This window comes from Hipposideros armiger, unplaced genomic scaffold (assembly GCF_001890085.2).
Source record: "Hipposideros armiger isolate ML-2016 unplaced genomic scaffold, ASM189008v1 scaffold_58, whole genome shotgun sequence".
Taxonomy (NCBI): Eukaryota; Metazoa; Chordata; class Mammalia; order Chiroptera; family Hipposideridae; genus Hipposideros; species Hipposideros armiger.
In genome coordinates, this window is record NW_017731408.1 from 2920229 (window position 1) to 2939599 (window position 19371).

A 19371-nucleotide genomic window follows, 5' to 3' on the forward strand; every position below is an offset into this window, starting at 1 on the left:
CTTCAGAATTATGCTTTAAAAGACAGACTCTGAAATTGCTAACAGAAAGATTTTAAAAGGATAGATATTCATGTTTCATGGAGAGCCAAAGTGCTATCAAAGCTACTCTAAGTAACTCTCTAAAGAAACTACATATTAAATAAATGTCTTAAAAACAAAGAAAGATACTGCCATGCTAACTATTACTCTTCTAATAATGTGGTAAGTTGACCTTAGAGAATTGCCAGGTGGCACCTAAGTCCTAGAGATGTGAAGAACTGGTTATACAAAGAACTCTTTAAAGAGTTCATTGCTTTTTTCACTATATTCAGTTCAAGGGAGTGGTTGCAGGATGGTGGACTAGAAACAGTAAACAGTTATTTCTTATTTGAGGCAAAAAGGATTTTTTTAAAAAACTGTTTAATTTTAGGATAGGAAAAAACCAGACTAATTTGAGGTATGGAATGAAGTTATGTGAGAATCAGATAGAAGGCACTAAGACAGAAAAAGCAGCAGCAGAAATCAGTGCTCAAACATGGTCCCCCTCATGAAAGGTCAGGAGGATATAAGATCTGGTATAATGGTAATTTCATTTGCTTTTCATTTTAGTAAAAAGAGTTGTTATTCTGCATTAAACATGTAAAATGAGTCTTTAGTAAGGACTGGGCATCTCTTCAGAAAACAAGTTTTAGTTTCTTTCTTTCTTTTTTTTTTTTTTTAATGTAAGGCTGCTTGTTGATGGAGGGAGTTAAAACTGAAGAGCGAGGCATTCCTATCTGGGGAAGCAAATTGACTTTAGAATTTGTAGGCAAACTAGTCCAATTGACAGAACTAGCCAGCACACAGCCCCTGTTAAGAAGCACATTTAATGGACTCTAGAGAGAATGATATCTGTTATCCAGCCTCAAACTTCATTGTCATATCTTCCTGTTATGACTTTAACCTCAAGGAAGGCCTCATATATTCGGTACCGTTTGTTAACTTAAATACAAAAAGAAAATCATTTAATTGAGCTCTTTGTATTTTCCAAAAGGAAGCTCTGGCGATTTCAAATGTGACATGACATTAGAAAGCCACCACCACACTCCACACACTCCACACATAGTCTAGAACCTAAATAGATTTGTAGTTAGGCTAAAAATCTTTAGTAATGTTTGCCATATTCTACCATAGGGGGCAGCACAGCACATGGAAAGAAAAAGGTTCTTTTGAAATTAGGCAGATCTAGATTAAAATCTCTTGTCCAAGTGATTTTGGGGTGAATCATGTAGTCTCTCTGTAATCTCTGCTTACTTACCTGTTATAGGAACTAGCAAATAGTATGGGCTTACCAACTCTTGACTGATACTACCCTTAACATTAAACATGAAGACAGCCTGGAATTTCTAATGTATATTATTGCCATAGGCTCCTATAAGAACAAATCTTTGGTGACTCGGGAAAGAAGAAAAAAAACACTGTCCTAGGAATTTTAATAGTTTTCAACATGCTTTCAAAGAAAACACCAATGCAAGGAAGGACCAAAAATTATTTTTTTCATTAACATTATATTTGCATATAAGGTACGTTCAGGGATGACAAGTAAGTAGATCTGGCTGCCCACAGGGTATGTTTAAGAAACTGCCAAAAAATAACATTTTAAAGGTATAATGGGTCAAACTGTAGAAGGCTAATCCCATATTAACATTAAAAAATGAGATTTTTAAAATGATTATTATATCTCCACTCTTCTCAAAAGTCAGTTTAAGAGGACTTGAAACTGTGACCTTGGGGTAATGTGTGTAGCAGTGTCTTAGGTGTATAATGATCAAGAATTTAAAGCTGCTCCAAAATAAAGTATTTCAAACAGTGAGAGCTTTTCCCTATTAACTGTACTAAATACATTTATACACATAGATAACTTTCTCTTTTTAAACAACACAGTAATAAGTGACGTTTTAAAAATGTTGCTGGAAAAGTCAAGTACTTTGGGAATGATCCTGAAGGAAAGATTCAGAACTAGACAAAAACAAAAACAGGCCAATTTCAGATTGAAATCCTATTTTGTAGAAGAGCATCTCTCCTTGGCAATCAAATAGTTTTATATTTTCTTTGCCATAATTATGGAGGCAAATGACCTCAAAATAAATACATCAAAAGCATGTATACATGTATATGTGTATACACAAATATACACATAAACGCATACACATTTACCCCTGGTGCTATCAGTCCTCAGGCCACGCCTGTGGCCTTGTATGTACAAAACACTCATTTGTGTTCAGAACTCAAGAGTCACCAAGGAAAAATGACTAAAATTCAGTACACTTTGTTTTTAAGGATGTAACTATGTAACTATATGTAAGACATATCTAAAAGTTCTGTTTACAATTTCATCTTGAAGGGAAAAGTCAAGCACCTATCAAACCTGTGCACTGTAAGTTTTCCTAATGAACATTATGATGCCATCTCCTTTTGGAAAAAGATCTGATCTAGCTTTCTTGTTTTTAATTTAAAATGCAGCAGAAATCTTTGATAGCTTTGCACTGTTAAGCCAGGCTTAGTTTTGATTAAACTCTCTTTGATAAAATAATGCAATTAAATACTATACCCCCAATTCCTCCAACTGAACCCTCAGAAAAAAGATATATATAAACTCTCTCTTTTTGAGGGAGAGAGGAATAGATAGGGATTGAAGTTGGGTAAATTGCACTATGAAAGGTCTAAGTCTTACAACAAGGTAGGGCTAGAGCTGTTAGTGTCAGAGCCATCTACCTGCCTGAGATTCAAAGCATGGCTTTAACACCTGGAGAAGGGGGTGATAAAATGGATGAAAACCACAATAGGAACTAATGAATCCAGTTCCATCTTACATCAAACCAACTAAATAAAATCAAAACCTGCAGGCAGGCTAGGGAAATAATGGATAAACATGTTTTAGAAAGAGTTCAAGTTTCTACATGCTGAAGCAAAAATGATATAGCAAAACTCTTAGTCTACTCTATGTGTATATTCATGATTTTTATTTAATTTTCAAATGAAAAATAAAAAAACAGACAGCACGCAAACAAAAAGATCTTTGGCTGAGAATTCTGAGGGGGAAAAAAAGGATAGAAGTTGTTACATACCTCATTCATTCTGAGTATAATTCTTTTTACTTTCTCTCCTCTTTGAATAGACCATTAGATAGCAACACTGCCTAAAATATTGATTAAAATAAATTCTAACTCTGGCGAAAAGTACATGATATGTCAAATTAAATTTCTTGTAATTTTAATAGCACCAAAATACAGAGAAAATAAAATTCAATGTAGAGAAATTAGCACTCACTCGACTAAGGAGCTGGTCAACAAGACCAAGACATGTAAAGAAAACTCCTATTTCTGACTTCAATTATGATTTTGTGTGTGTGTGTGTGTGTGTGTGTGTGTGTGTGTGTGTTCATATTTTTACAACTTAAAAATGTATTATGGAAAACTTTAAACATACTTTAAAAACTATGCAGAATAATAACCATGAGCTCTCATGTCCCTGGAACCCAGCTTCAACAATAAGCAATTTAGGGCCAATCTCTACCCTCCTTCGTTTTCTCCCACTAGATACTATTTTGAAGCAAAGCCCAGACACTATATAATTCCATTTGACTATAATTCAGTGGGTGGGAGGAGAAGAGAATATAATACAAAGACTGGGTAGTGAGAGAAATATGCTTCATTCTCTCCACAATCTCTGCCCCTTGTCATCACCACCATTTTAAGTGATACAGTATCCAGGAACGTTTTGAGGAAAGAAGCCCACATGCCACCCCAAAGAACAAGCACTGGCAAGTCCAAATTTACTGCAGCTGCCCAATCACTTCCTCCTTCCAGCTCAGGCAGACATTAACGTTTCAGCACCCCCACACCTATCTAGTAGTAAAGATAATACTGGGAAGCAGTAATATTATGACTGGCTTGTGTATTCCAGTCCCTAATCTCTGGCATAGTTCTAAGGACTACATCAATGGAACTGTTTTTCTCAGCACTAGCACTAGATTAATCACCAAGTCTCTGAGTTGATAAGATTCCTCATCCACATTTCAAAATATGTCTATGGCTAACTCTATGGGCTACCACTAGTTAACTGACATAAGGAGGCAGACACAACAGAGCCATCTCCCAGGAATGGGAAGGGAAAGGAAAACTGCAGGCAAGGGAAATAGTAGCAGAAACTTGACATTAAGTTGGAAATCTTCACATCATCTCCTACCTCTCACAGTCAAATATCAACCAAAATGGTTTGGTTACCCTATGGTAAGTATTCAAATCACTTTGAGAAGTAAATGGAGTATTCTACTGAAATGGAGCCAGAAATAAAATCCAATTATCCTGGTGTTCCTGAATGTTTAAATTTTAATAAAACAACTGGAGGAAAGCAAGCAGTGAAGACAGCACCACACATTCTTGTTTTGTAATGTAGGAAAAATGTTTACTCTTAAACATTGTGTCTAATACAATGTTTAAAAATACCAACTCAGATTTCCCCCAAAATTAAATATTAATATTCAGGCTGTAGTTTCATCTTTAATTACATAATGAAGAGAAGAGTATTTACAAAGCATTGATTTTAATCATCGTAATAAGAAAACTAATCTGAGATAAGTTCCAGTAACTTGGGCCATGTAGTAACACCTGTGAATGAATACACAGCCCACCCCACCAGCTGCATTTTGTAAATAAGAAAAGATTTTTACTACTTGATGTATACAAATATTGTTTCACTCCAACCCTCTCCACTGCACACAACCTACTAACCTCTGTCCCTGGGATAAGATTTATAATAAAATTTGATATTGTTTTTTCATATTTATAATAAATAAGATCAATTACCTTCCCTCCATCAGTATTTCGATTTCTAATATTTCCTAATACTTTCTGTAAAACAAATATTAGCTCATTTTATTATTACACATCTGAAGAATATTCTGTCATAATACAAAGACCATGAGAAAAGTTTTATTACAATGACTATGGATATGCAAAATTTCTCGAGTGCACAGCAGACTAAATATACTCACTTTTGTTGTCTTTGTATAGAATGGGGAGGAGAGTTGGTGAATAGGCAGGTCCACGATACTACTGGAGTTTGTGACACTGTTACTATGCGTATGTTCATCTTCCCTGCTACTGTCATCAGATTGATCAAAATCATCACTCTCCTGGTCCATTTCCTCTTCCTCTTCGTCCTCCTCATCTTGTTCCCCAGCATGTTCTTCATCTTCCTCTGGTTCTTCTTGGTTTCCCGATGAGTCCTCATCTACCGAAATAAATCGATTATTGTTTTCTTCCAATTGTCCCTGCTGGGAATCGTTTTGGTCTCCGGGTCTAGGATCTGCGCCGACGACTTCGCCATTCCTCACAGTGTGTTCCTCCTCTGGCTGTCTGAGCTGCTGCTGCTCCTCCTCAACCACACGATTCATCTGCTCATCTGCCTGGCTTGAGGAAGGGTTACCTCTCAGAGAGCCTCCAGTTCGTCGTCTTTTGCTGCCCACAGAGAGCAGTTCCTGATTCATTTCCAAAAGCCAGCTTGCCACTTCTTGGACCTTGGCTAGACTATCAGAAGATGCAAAGGTTTTCACATTCTGTAGGGAAAAATGGGGGGGACAGAAAAGGTTTGTACAATCTACATTCTCTTCTACTTTTTTTTTTCATGTTTTATGTCTATATTACAAATTTCATTAATGATCGTAAAAAGTATTTGAGGTCATTAAGGCATTAAGATGCTCCTTAGGAATCAACATAGAAAGTTTAAACTGTAAAAGTTATGAAACTTTATAGCCGGCTGAGTGGCTCAGTTGGTTAAGAGCTCGCTCAAGAGTTTGAGCTCTGAGCAACAGTGGTTCGAGTCAGCCCGAGCTGAGCAGCCGTGAGCTGCCAACAGGTGGCGGGATGGCTCAGCTAAAAAAAAAAATAAATAAAAATAAAGCTTTACACAAAAATCATGTAAACAGCTTTATTTTAATCTCTTTCAAAAAAAATAGAATAAAGCTTAACTTAGTTGCTTTGACCAATAAAAACACTTTCAATTTTTAGATCAGTTCATAAACTATGTCTTCGTAAAACTTCCACAAAATTTTAAGAAGTGTATCACAAAAAAAACCATCCAATGCTCAGTTAAGTTCAGGAAATGCTGAGTAAACCAAGTTAAAAAGGATTTTTTTACCCTAGGAATTCCCCAAACTTCTCTAATCACAGAACTTTGCCTTTAGACACAGTTTTCTGACAGGTATCAAGTATAATCATTCTGAGCTTCACTTTTTACAATGACTACAAATCAACTGGATAGCAAATAAACAAACAAAAAATTTTAAAGGAAAAAAGGTTTATAAGATCATACCCTGTGACCCAGTCACTCCACTTCTGGCAATCTATCCTAAGGAAGTAATCCTAAAACAGAAAAAAAAATTATGCAGAAATTGCTCACTGCAGCTTTATCCACAAAAGCAAAAAATAAAAATAAATGTAAATAAAAATAATCAAAACCTAAATGTTCAAGACAAAACAATCCATGAGATAGGATATATACAGTGCAATCCCTAAACATGATGTTCACATTTTAAAAATTGTGAAAACATGGATGTTTGTATTATATTATGCTAAGAGGAAAATGCAGAAAATTATATGATCATATTATATGGCATGATTTTTAAACTGCATAGAAGACTATTTCAAAATGTAAACTGTATTTTGGCAATGGTAATATAAGGTGCTTTGAATTTATTCTTTAAAATATATCTCAAATTTTATATATCCAACGTATTTACTTTTCTGTTTTTTAACATAGGCTCTAAAATTTGATCTGATGGAATAATGTTTATTCTTAATAGATATTCTTTACAGATATCGATATGGACATGTTTAATGTTACATAAAATAATGCCAACACATTAACAAGTTCATATAAAATTCCTTTAAAAATATCTTTAAGGTTTGCAAGATATTAAGAAATACAAAACCATTTTCTATCACACCCTAAAAGTAACGACATTATATCACAATGGTCTTTAGAAAAAAGTCTTATCTACTTTTCCAACCCTTGCCAGTAGTGGTAATCCCCCAAAGGTCCACCGTTTTCATTGCAAGCTTTCAAATGGGGTCAAGAAAGTCTAAAAGATAACTTTAAAATAACAATATTTCATTTTATTTTCTATACTCTACACATGCTAACAAATAAGCTGTAGTGTCTGTGTGGGGAAATACGTACTTCAATTCTACTTACACTAGAAATGCTAAGTGCAGAAAGAGAAGAGTTCCAAAAATTGAGCCCTGAAGCACTCCACCATTCTGAAAGAAGAGGAGTAACCAGCAAAAATGACTAAGGAGGAAAACCAGGAATGAGTGGTATCTTTGGAGCCACATAATGCACACACATCCAGGAGGAGAAAGCAAATAATGGCAACCGTTACTGATGATAAATAGGATGAAGACAAAGAAATGACCATTAGGATTCAGCAACAAGGAAGTCACTAGGAATGGGAGCAATTTTTGGTAGTTGAAGTCTAATTAAAGTAGATTTAAGAGACTGGGGAAAGAGAACTAGAGACGGTCAATATGGACAAGTTACAAGTTTGCTGCAAAAGAGGACAAAAAAAAGTGGTAACTGGTAGAAAAAATGGGGTCAAGAAAAGATTTTCTATTTTTGTAAGATTGGAGAACTAGCACCATGTTTGCATAATGACAAGAATGACCCAGTACAAAACAAAAAGTTGATAATGTAAGCCAGAAAGAGAATAAATGGTGAAGTGATGTCCTTAGGTGGTTAAGGGGGGATGTGAATAAATTCAAAAGTGCAACAACTAGTTTTAATTGTAAAGTGGATACTTCATTTATGACAATAAATGGAAAAGCAGAGTGGTTATAACAGGTACTTTGGATTTATTTCTTTTTACCATATTTCTTAATGTGGAAAAATAGTTGGAAGTAGGTGGGATTTATAGTAGTAGGAGTCTTTGCAAGTTCCCTTCTCGTTCTTTTTTTTTTTTTTTAATTGGTTCAAGTAGGAAGCAAGGTCATCAGCTAAGAGTGATCTTGGGAGAGGTATCAGAAATTTCAAGAGGTAGTGAAATAGTTCTCTAGGGAGCGAGGAAGGGAGCTTTCCTTTGTACATGTGATTTTGATGATAAAATGTAATCAATAAACCATGATGCAAGATATATGAAATGTGGTTTTTAGAAGTTAAGTAGTTCATATTTACATCTCAGGCAAGCACAATACAAAATTTCTATTTGAGGTAGAATGAAACCATCAAATATATATAACTATATCAGTTTTGAGCAAGGGAGAGGGTTGAGTTCCTTAGAAAAAGTATATTAAATATATCTATTGTTTTCAGAAGATAAATTCCAGAAAATAAAGGTCATCAAAATCTTACCAGGCAGTGTATGTCAAAAACAAACTGCAAACATCACAGGAAAGCAGGTTAAAAAATAACATGTTGAAAAATGCTGACCTAAATCACAAATGAATATAGACAGCATCCTAATGTATAAGGGTAATTTGTTATACGTAGGTTTTCTTCAGAGAAAATCAAAATCTTGCTTTAGTAACTGTATCTAAGGCTGGATCTCCTAACACTAACAAGGGCATTTCTCACTTGCATGCTTATGCATAAAACAGCATGAAATCGGGACATTGCCTGAATAATGCAGCCCCCAAGCAAATTGCCCTTTGTGTGCCCAACATAACAGGCATATTTTCACAAGATTGAAACAGGTTTAATGACATATTAAGAGCAACTTACAAAATGAAAAGATGAGAGAACAAAGGTTATAACATGTAATAAAGAATAGCAGCAGCCAGCCTGCCGACAAATAGAAAGTTTATGACTGGCATTTCTAAAATAGCACCAGAACTTGTCATCAATGAACAGTTCTGTTACCAATTACGAATCATAAAAATGCCAATCACTGTCACTGTGTTAGTGTTATATTGGGGGTAACAGAAAAGAAAGTGTCTTAATTTCAGCCAATAAGGTTAACTGACTCTCATATTTACAATGTGACATGTAAAGAACTTGCAAAATAATACAAATTCTTATAAATAGACCTGGTCAAATGGTAAACCCAAATAGAAGAATCAGATTTAAAACACTGCTAATATAAACAATAACACAGCTAAAGTCAGATGACAGGAATTTCAAAACATTAAAAGGGGCTAAAAATACCTAATTGATAGACATATGAAATTTTTTTTAAAGTATTATATGCACAGGGTGCCAAAAAGATGTATATACATTTTAAGAAAGGATAAAACTGTATTAAAATTGTAATACTCAATATATACCGATAGCAAAAGATGAATACAAGTCACGTTCGACTTCTGCAATTACAAGAGGTGCTCAAAATGGTTACCATCAGCGTCCAGACACTTCTGATTATGGCAAACTAATGCTTGGGCAACACTGACCAAAGTATCTACTTGTTTACATTTTTTTGGCACCCCCGGTATATTGGATTGGATTTCTCTGACCTATTTTAGGAATGGAAATGGAAATAGGGGAAATTTTTCATTTTCTGTTGGTATTCATAAATTTGAAATTAAACAAAAACAATACTTCTAGGAAATCAGTTCTAATAATAACCTATTAAATAAGCCAATGACCTAAATAAGTCATTTATCCAGTAATTAATAAGAAGTCAGAATTAACTACTAAATATTTTTAAGGGAGGAAAATACCTTTTAAAAATAGTTTATGAAGCCCCACATTAAAACAGAAAAGTTAAGTACCCATGATCTAAAACTTGAAACTGTCTGGAAGGAGAATTGACTCTGGGTGGTGAACACACAATGTGGTATATAGATAACGTGTTACAGAATTGTATACTTGAAACCTATGTAACTTTATTAACCACTGTCACTCAATAAACTTTAAGAAAAAAGAAAAAGAAAAAAATAATCATAAAACTTTTTAAAAATGGAACTGTCATATAGGAAAATGAATAAATGATGTATTAGCAAAAGAATACATATTTTTGCTTCCAAAATTTGAATTCTAAACTTTTTAGAGAACAATTTTTAATATAATTTTAGATACTGTGTCATATGAAATACAAATATCAATAAACAGAATGCTGTATCCTAAAAATAATAATAATCAATGCAAAATGCGAGGATGCTCTTTTATGTTTTCTTACCAGTAGAAGCATATAATGTCAAGATATATCAAATACATTACATATTTTTATCAATAACGAATGAGACCACACTTGAGGTCAGTAAAATAAAATCTGATGGCTAATATATTTTGACATTAAACTGTATGATTTCCTTGACAATTGGACATAATGAGATTGGAAATGATTCAAAGTCAGGAATAATACTGATAAAAGAAAACCACAGAAATTTCAAATTGAAAATGTCTCTCAATTCACAGACAAGGCAACTGAGGCTTAAAGAGAGTAAGTAAATTTTTCAAGATTGATAGTGGGCCTCAAGCAAAACAGGGACCAGAAGTTGACACTCAAGTGACTTTTCTTTCATGTGCCTCAGTCTACATAATTACAAGTGACAAAATCCTAAACGAATATTATTCTCTAACATTGATATTGCCTTCTTTTCCAAAACCAGAATCACTACAATGCTTAAAGATTATTATTCTAAAACAAATATTTTCTGAGCACCCAATATGTTTCAAGCACATATTTATTTTCTAGAGGATAATATTTAGAAATGTTTCTTTACAAGTTAATCAATGACTTTCAATGGCTTTTTAAAAAATATTTTATTGGGGAATTGGAGGAGGGGAACAGCATTGGGGAATTGGGGAAGGGGAACAGACAAGTTGCTGTCCTTTTGTTCTTCAGTCTAGTTGTGGAGGACGTTGCTTCACTGGCCCATGTTGGTATTATCATTGCGCTCTTCCCGGGAGAGACAGTCAGTCGCTGGCCATTGGATGGCCTCTCACAGCGGCTCACGGCAGCTCATGAAAGTTCACACCCGCTGCCGGCCAGCCCCACTGCAGCCTACACCGTCGCTGGCGACTCACGGCAGCCCAGCTCCAGATCGAGCTGTTGTTCACCATCTTAGCTGTAGAGGGCGCAGCGTCACTGGCCCATGTGGGATCTGAACCGGGACCCTGCTGCTCAGAGCTGTCGTCCCAAGCCAACTCCTAACCAACGTGCCACTCGGCCAGCCCTAATCAATGGCTTTTAACCTGACCAGAACCCATAGTAATGTTAGATTTTTCATTATAACTCTGTATGCATGTATTTAAACAGACCTAAAACAATGATTTCAGAGAGAGAGGGAATTATAAAATGTTTCAGATACCTAAAGTCTCTATAAATCACCACCCTTAAACACAGTCTACTCTTATTATTGATGGCAATTGTGTTCTAGAAATTGCCACAGACACTGAACCATTGCTCCTAGGAGAAACACAGCGTTAAGTTCCTATAAGCCTCTGGTCACAACATTTTTGAAAATTGACCAATACGTAATCTTTTCATATATGGGCTTCTATTTAAAGATATGCTGTTTAATATATAGTTCTGATTTGGTAACATTGAACTTGCCAACAGCACTATATAACTAACGCGTGTGTGAACAAGGCTCATGTTCTCCATAAGGCAATCATAATACTAGACGGCAAGCACCTCGGCATTACTTGGGGGCCATTTTAAACAGCAAAATCACACACCCCCAAAAGAAAGCACAAAAAAGTTTGTGAAAAATGTGGCACTAAATAGACTAGGAAAATGACACTTGTTTACAGTATGAGAGCTGAAACAAGAAGACAGTGTCACCTTGCTCGACCTCAGCTGGTGACTCAATTTTTTTATCCTCTGTGCATGTCCATGCCCATGCCCATGAATGATTGAGAAAGGACCACGAGTACTGATTTTGGTGTTACAGATAAATTTTAGTGGGTAGGTGAATTCGCGCATACAGAATCTGCAGATAATTGAGATGGATTGTACCTATTTTATCTAAATCCCCTAGACAGAGCACTACTTGCGATGCAGGATTCACACATTGTTTATTCTGAGATATCAATGAAGATGCCACAGCACTGCTTATTGTTATGGTCTGGGAATCTAACAAAGGATTAATGATTAGAGACATTACAAGCTCCAATATAGATATTCATCACTAAAATTTTCAAATACCTCAAAAGTTCAAATAACCCATATTAAATAAAGTTGGACTTTGTATAAAGTAATCGCTGGAGGGGAAAAAAGGGGGGGGGGTAGGGCATCACTTTTCCTTTTGTAAGTGGGGAGAACAATGCTATTCTTGGCAGGTCTTTCACTGCAGTGTGAAGTCCAGAGGTCCTAACCTAGGGGTACCTAAAGGAGGAAATGCCTACAGCCAGCTCCATTCCGAAATGAAGAAGTATAATCATTTTGGTCTTCAAAAAATTAAAAAATAAGGTTATTGAAATAAAGAAGAACTACTCTGTGACTTTGCCCAAGTCCTAGAAAACACCAGGTAACTTTTAGTCATCATACCTATTGATTCAGGGGTACTTCAGACCTAATTTCAGTGTTTTTTTTTTAATTAGCTTCTCACAAACTTTTGAACTAGTTTCTCATGAACCTTGCTTTTCAAAAGAACTTTGATTATCCAAAACCATTTGAACTGCTCATCTTAGAATGCTTAAAGGAATCAAAGTTGGCAAAGTACACGTTAAACAAACTGAGAGCTCTGGAAGCCTGTCTCAGAATGAACTAGAGTTGTGAGCCTCAAAAGAAGAGTCCAAGGCAAAGATTAACATTGAAATCACAGGAGACATTGAGGAATTCTGGTTACATTAATAAAGCAAGAGGTGACTTAAGCCAATTGCCAAAGCCTCCAAATGACTGTGCAATATTAACATTTCCAGAAGGTATATGGCAGGCAGGATCCATTAGGCTTGAACTATAAAATCATTTAAGAAGCGTGAAGTCATAGATGGCAGAAAAAGAAACCACACTGTACTGATCGGAGGAGGAATAACTCAAAGCTTGGAAAGGTATTCTGAAAGCAGTTTAGGGTTTCCACGAAACCCTAAAACAGCCTCCCAAATTATCAGGAGTCTTCTTCTGGCTACATGACTTACTAACACTCTGACTTCTTATTGTAATTCTCTATACTCCAAATGAACAATTGCTTTGTTAATTACTATGGTCAAACTGACTAGAATACATGATAAAGTCAAATCACTCTGCTACTCAAAATCCACCAAAAGCCTCCCATTTCACTCAGAATAACAGTTCCGATTTTTATGGATGCCTGTAAGGTCGTATATAACCTACACACATCCCACCATTCTGAGCTCATATTCTACTATTCTTTTTTTCACTTTGCTCCACTCTTTTTCTCCTTGTTCTTTCTTAAAGAGGAACAATATGCTGCTACCTCAGAGCCTTTGCACTGGCTATTCCCCCTGCCTAAATGCTCTACCCCATGTATCTGCATGTTTCTTCCCATTATTTTCTTCAGGGCTCTGTTCAAACATCTCCTAATCAATGACATTACCTAATTATCCTGTGTAAAATAATAATTCCCTTGCATCACATTCCCTTTGTCCCTTACCATGCTTTCTTTACCCCTCTCCATGGCATGTATAAAAGCACTGGAACAGTGCCTGCTATGGAAGTGTCTATCTATCCATTTATTCACATATGATTTGCCTCTTCCCACTAGAATTTAAGCTCCATATGGAAAGAGATTTTCCTTTTCACCACCTACAAAAATGCTTGGCTTAGTAGGTTCTCAAAACATTTCTTTAGTGAGTAAATAATTATTAATTCTTTTGAAAGCCAGTCATGTACTGAGCAGTCTTTCTTCACCAAAGAAGAACTTTAAGCCAGGCCACAAAAATGGTTTCAATTATTTTAAACACATTTTTTAAAGTTGGAGTCTGTACTAAACAAGTCACTTGTAGTACTTTTGAAACTGATAGGGTATAAATATAATATTTTAACATTTATTTATAAATTATATTCTAAGTCGTAAAAATAATTTTTATTTCTTTGTCAAATTTCTTGTTATTTTCAACACAGGCTATAAAAAAAACAAATACATGACTAAAAAGATTAATGCTTCAAAAGCACATAATTTTTTGAGTAATTTTAGTTCCACGGACTCCTACACTGCAGCTAAGTGGAAAATCATATGCTACTTAAGGTGAAAATCTTCCAGAGACTGCAAAGTTGGCCAACAGATCCTTAGTCATGCAGATCAGCAAAATCAATACCAAAGGAACAATATGGGGAATATTATGATACAAACAGGAAGTATTCGTGAAGTTTTATGGTTCTGAACTGAAAATTTTAAATCCGCATTGCCTAATCAATCGTATACATCTTTACTAGAAAGGACACAAAACACTATTTCTCAGTCCACATGACAATGCCTATTTTTTTATGTTATTTCATTTACAATACATGTTTCTGTTTTGGCCAAATTTAATTCATTTCCATTCAACTCCACTACCTCTGCGATCTGTGTTTACTCCATTATAACTAAATTGTAAACCAGTTGCTAAACCCTTGTGAATCTTTTACCATTTTTATAGCTTTATACATTGTTGAACAAGCACTCCCTCTTCTTTATAACTCTCTTGTCCTTTAGTTTCCCTTGATGTCATCCTTTTCTTGGTATCATCACTCAGGCAGCATTGTTGTTTTTCACTGTCAGCTCCTTCCTTCGCTGCAGTTTCTCTGAAACCTAGCGTTTCAAATATGGCATAGAGCTAATGACAATTCTATTATCTCCAGCAAAATTCCTCTACTGAGACTTAGTTTTCCCAAGACATCCCACAGTCACCCCAAATTCATTCTTTTAAAACTCAAATTCCTTTTACACACACACACACACACACACACACACACACACACGATGCCCAAATTTGTTCTTAGATCCTCCCACTATTTTCCTGCATCACTGAATGGACCCATATTCTAGCCAGCTGCATTTAAGAAACCTAGATGGCTCTTCTTCTCCCTCTTACTATTCCCTCCCTCAGCAATTTAGTCCTGAAGTCATTAGATAGAGCTAAGCAAGTTAGGTGTATGTGTGGGAAGTACGGTGACAGTCCACCAGAAGGGGGACAATCCAAGCAGAGTGAGGACCTCATGTATGTGGGGACAGTGGAAGGAGAGGGAGACCAGCATGGGCTGCCAAAACCTGACTATGACATGGACGAGAAGTGATCCATATAGTGGACAAACCCAGTAGGTCAAAGGTAGAGCGGAATGAGAACATTTGTTTGGGTGGGGTATCAAACATGAGCAGGGTAAGAAAGGTGTCCACACGGCAGGATGCTGTCAAAGCCCAAATGGGATGAGGAAGGTGTGGTGGCCATAGTGGTACCCTGCTCAACATACGTTCGAGCAGAACTGCTTGACAGCCACTGCTACCCCACCTTGGAATCCACTGCAACAGTCACACCTGGCCATGCTTCCTCTAGGCTTCTCCCAGCAAAGGACTGAACATGGTGAGACTGCTCCAATAGCCAACTCTGAATGGGGACTCCCTGCACATCAGATCTTGTGCTGACATTTACTTCTCTGGGGACCTGAATTGACACAGAAGGCATCCATGTACTCTGGTGTCACAAACTCTTTGGATGAAACAAAATGTTCTGGAAGATTCTACAAAATGGCTAGCTTCATTAAAAAAAGGTCATTTCACTCCAGAATGTTTAAAGAGCCTCTCCTACTACATAAAGCAATCCAGTGGCTTAGCAGAGGAAAAGTTCTCAACAGGGTATCTGAGCTGAAAGGGGTCCTTTGAAAGCAACAGAAGGCTAGATTTTGTTGAATACTTTGAAGATGAAGAATGGCTGCAGAAACTAGCCAATGTGGCACTGACTCTTCAGTCTCTGTAAGGTATGAAGAAATGTTTTTGACTTCAAGGGACAAGATTCTTGGATTTAAAAGGAAAATGCACTTTTGGAAAACATGTTACAAAAAGAAATCTTGAATTGTGCCCTCTGCTGCTTGGGCTGGAGTGAAGAAGGGTATCAGCAAGTCTCAAGTCTTACTGGAAACCAACTGGAGGAGCTGCAGAACAAAACTGAACAGGTTTTCCTTCCCTTTCAACACAAATGTATCACTGGTGAACTTTTTCCTGACTCTTCTGATTGTGAGAATTTTACTTGAGAAAAAGGGAAGAAGACCTGCGGTCTTATACTATCAAGATGAGTTTTACTGATCTACTCCACACAAGTTCTGGATTTCTGTGAAGAAAAGAATATCCTGCTATTCGTAGGAAAACAAAGAACATTATGCTGCAGTTTTAACTTCTCACATGTTTGAACAACCTTTTTCTTATTCAGTGAACATCAGGAGTAAACTAAGAAATGGTCTCATTTCAACTGAAAAGGAAATTTGTGTGTGCTAGCTTATCTCATGTTTGACCCTGAACTGATATTTATGAAGCAAAGAACAAGCACAGGAGGTAAATATAATTTTTACATTAAAGAGGCAGATTAAAGAGGTAAATTTACAGTAAAGAGGTAAATATAATTTTTATTTTTAAGATTCAAAAACAATATTTTTATGCATATATTAGCCTATAAAGGAAGCAATCTTCTAATTGCTAGGCTTACATTTGAGCCTGATCTTATCACTGAATAAGGAAATGTTTTCCAAAGTCTTATATAAAATTATATCTAGGAAACATTTTCATTCATGTTTCTTTGGTTTATGGTTTTAGTAGAATTACTATTCAATACTGTCAATAAAGTTTTCATGTTGTAAACAATATTAATTAAAATATATTTACAACCTTTATTTAAATTAAATCTGCTTGAGCCTACATGAAGAAAAATTAAGTCCCATTTTGGCTTAAGTTAGTTACGCAAAATTTATTACATTTCTTATGAGTTTGCAAAATTTATGAAAATATAAAAAAGATTAACTTCAAGGAAAGTAAGCTAAGATCAGTTACCAGGTGGCTGTATATTACCCCAACAAAAGTTGGCTAAAATGTCATTTTTAGTTTTAAATATGGGAGGAAAACTACTCTTGCACGTATCATATCTCATATAGAAATTTGTGGTGAGGCTTATTTGAATAAGGTAAAAAAGATAAAGTAGTAAAGGAAAAAATAAAACCGGAGTTTCCTCTACCTGCTCTAATATCTTATATTACAGCTGATCTCCTTTGTGGGAAGGGGAACCACACAAAAAGGAAGCTAATGAGTTTGCCAATATAAACAGATCCACAGAAAAAGAGCATTCTCTACTCAAAAGAGCACTGATAATTATCAACGAATTACTATACCTACAACTAACTGATCAAGCAAAGGTACAATGAGCAATAGATATAACAATTTTTAAGTAGGGGTTCTCAAAATCAGAAAATTATTTTAAGTGTTCCACCAGTGTAAAAAAGATTGACAGAGGCTGAACGTGAACATCAGTAACAGGACAAACTGAAATTATGTTTACCTAGTAGGAAGCAATGAGTTACACACCATCACTTCTGTGATATTCCTGCCAAAGATGCATAACCTAAACCCACTAACGAGGAACTACTAGACAAACTCAAAGTAAGGGTCCTTTTTCAACATAACCAGCCTGTAATCTTCAAAAGCATTAAAGGAATGAAAGTAAAGATCAAGGAACTGTTCCAGATACATGATAACTAAACGCAACCCATGGCTCTGAATAAAATCTTTTTGTTACACAAGGTATTTTTGAACAACTGGTGAAACTCAAATGGAGTCTGAGGATAGACAATCTAATATGCCAATGCCAACATCCTGATTTTAATAATAGTTATATTATGATTGCGCAGGAGAATGTCCTTGTTTACAAGAAAGGCATACTCAAGTGTTTGGGGTAGATAGATGGTGTATCATTTGGCAACTTATCAAATGGTTCTGGGGCAAAATAAGTTCTTAGTACAGTACTTGGAACTTTATCAGGAAGTTAAAAAAAAAACAATGGGGGGGGGAGAACTCTGGAGTCATTCTGGTTCCTAGCATCTGTTACAAATTACCTTGGCTTTGTCCCCACACTCTTGTCATTCACTTATATTATCACTAAGTCCTCCGAAGTCTACCTTTAAGTAGTTCTACAATCGATCCTACTCCCCTGGTACTATTTATTTAATAAGCAGATACCATTGGTCTCTTGCCCAAACTGTTTGAATAGCAAGCATCCCTAGTAATCTCCCAATCTTTTGTCTCCCACCCTTCTCATCTACTCTCTATATCGCTGCCAGAACATGAAATATCAACACCCCAGGGGCAGTTTCCAAACTTTTCCCAGGATGAACACTTTGCCCAATGAAGGCAAAATATTCAACAGGTAGAGAGAGCTTCTAAGGGTAAGGAGAGGGAACAGTGTACAGAGAGAATTAGCAACTCCTGAGTGACTCTGAATTACTTCTGAAAACTACAATTTGAAAGGATAAAGTCTAAACCCCTGAATACAGTACACGAGGTGTTCCTAATCCGGTCTCACTTCCATCCTTCTTCAGAAGACACTGGTTGTCTTAAACTGCACATTATCCAACAATACCGATCGAGTTGTATTCTCCCAATATGCTATATGTTCTTATGTCTGTACCTTTGCAAATGATTTTCCTTCTCTTCAATGTATTTCTTCGTTCACTGTTTACTAACCCTATCTTGCAATGTAAGTCTCTTTCCCTCACTCTTCTATTGTTGTGTGTCACAGAACTCGGTGAAATTGGCAAGCACAGGTTCTTGAATACAAGGACCTCCCCCTTCTACTTATAAAAAAAGGCAGAAAATATTGGTGGAACATTTAGGGGAGAATTGGGGAGCTAGATAGTAAGAGAAAAAAATGTAGTAACTATCAGGTGTTCAAAGAGGTAAGCTTGAGCATAGAGGACAGACTTGATTAACATACTGTGTGAATTGCCTTTTTTATATATAAGAAGGCGGCTCGAAAAGTGGACATATTTGCTATTTCGAGTGTCTCACTTTACACAATACCATGAAGAAAACAGAAACTACTTGCTTTTTTTTCTTCTTTTGATATGAACTGATACCATATATCATGTATATATTACAATGCTGAGCTTTAAAATATAGATATACCAATGTACATACATAAATATACAATGAATACTTTTTCCACATTCACGAAGTGATACCCAAGTGTCCATATGCTCTATTACTGTCCATATACTTTCTTACTTCCTATAACTTCTGAAAATATTAATCAACAAATACATATATAATTCATAGGGTAATTTTTCCATTTCCTAGAATATATTCAATAACTTTTTCATAGACCATAAGCTAAAGCTCATGGTAAATAGAGATTTTTCAAAAATGAAAATGTAAGTTTCCATCTAAAATTGTTACCAGATATTTCTACTTCTTTGTATTAGTTCAAGAGTGAAGTTTACTTCTGGAATTAAAAAAAATAATAAATAAATAAAATTTTAAAAACCCAAAAAAAACCCCT

At 35.7% G+C, this 19371-nt stretch overlaps 1 protein-coding gene across 3 annotated transcripts in view; it reads right to left on the bottom strand.

The window, feature by feature from the left end:
- Positions 1-19371, bottom strand: part of FBXW7 (F-box and WD repeat domain containing 7) — a 192273-nt gene that overhangs the window by 83600 nt on the left and 89302 nt on the right. The window contains exons 2-3 of one of the 3 annotated variants that reach the window (XM_019641224.1): positions 6334-6383; positions 5015-5578 (exon numbers count right to left, since the gene is read on the bottom strand). In XM_019641224.1, coding sequence (XP_019496769.1) covers positions 5015-5509 — 495 coding nt within the window. In that variant the 5' untranslated portion in view covers positions 5510-5578; positions 6334-6383. Of the gene's footprint in view, positions 1-4872; positions 5579-6333; positions 6384-19371 lie in introns of those variants that run through there. The other 2 variants (XM_019641227.1, XM_019641225.1) reach the window with 2 other exon arrangements.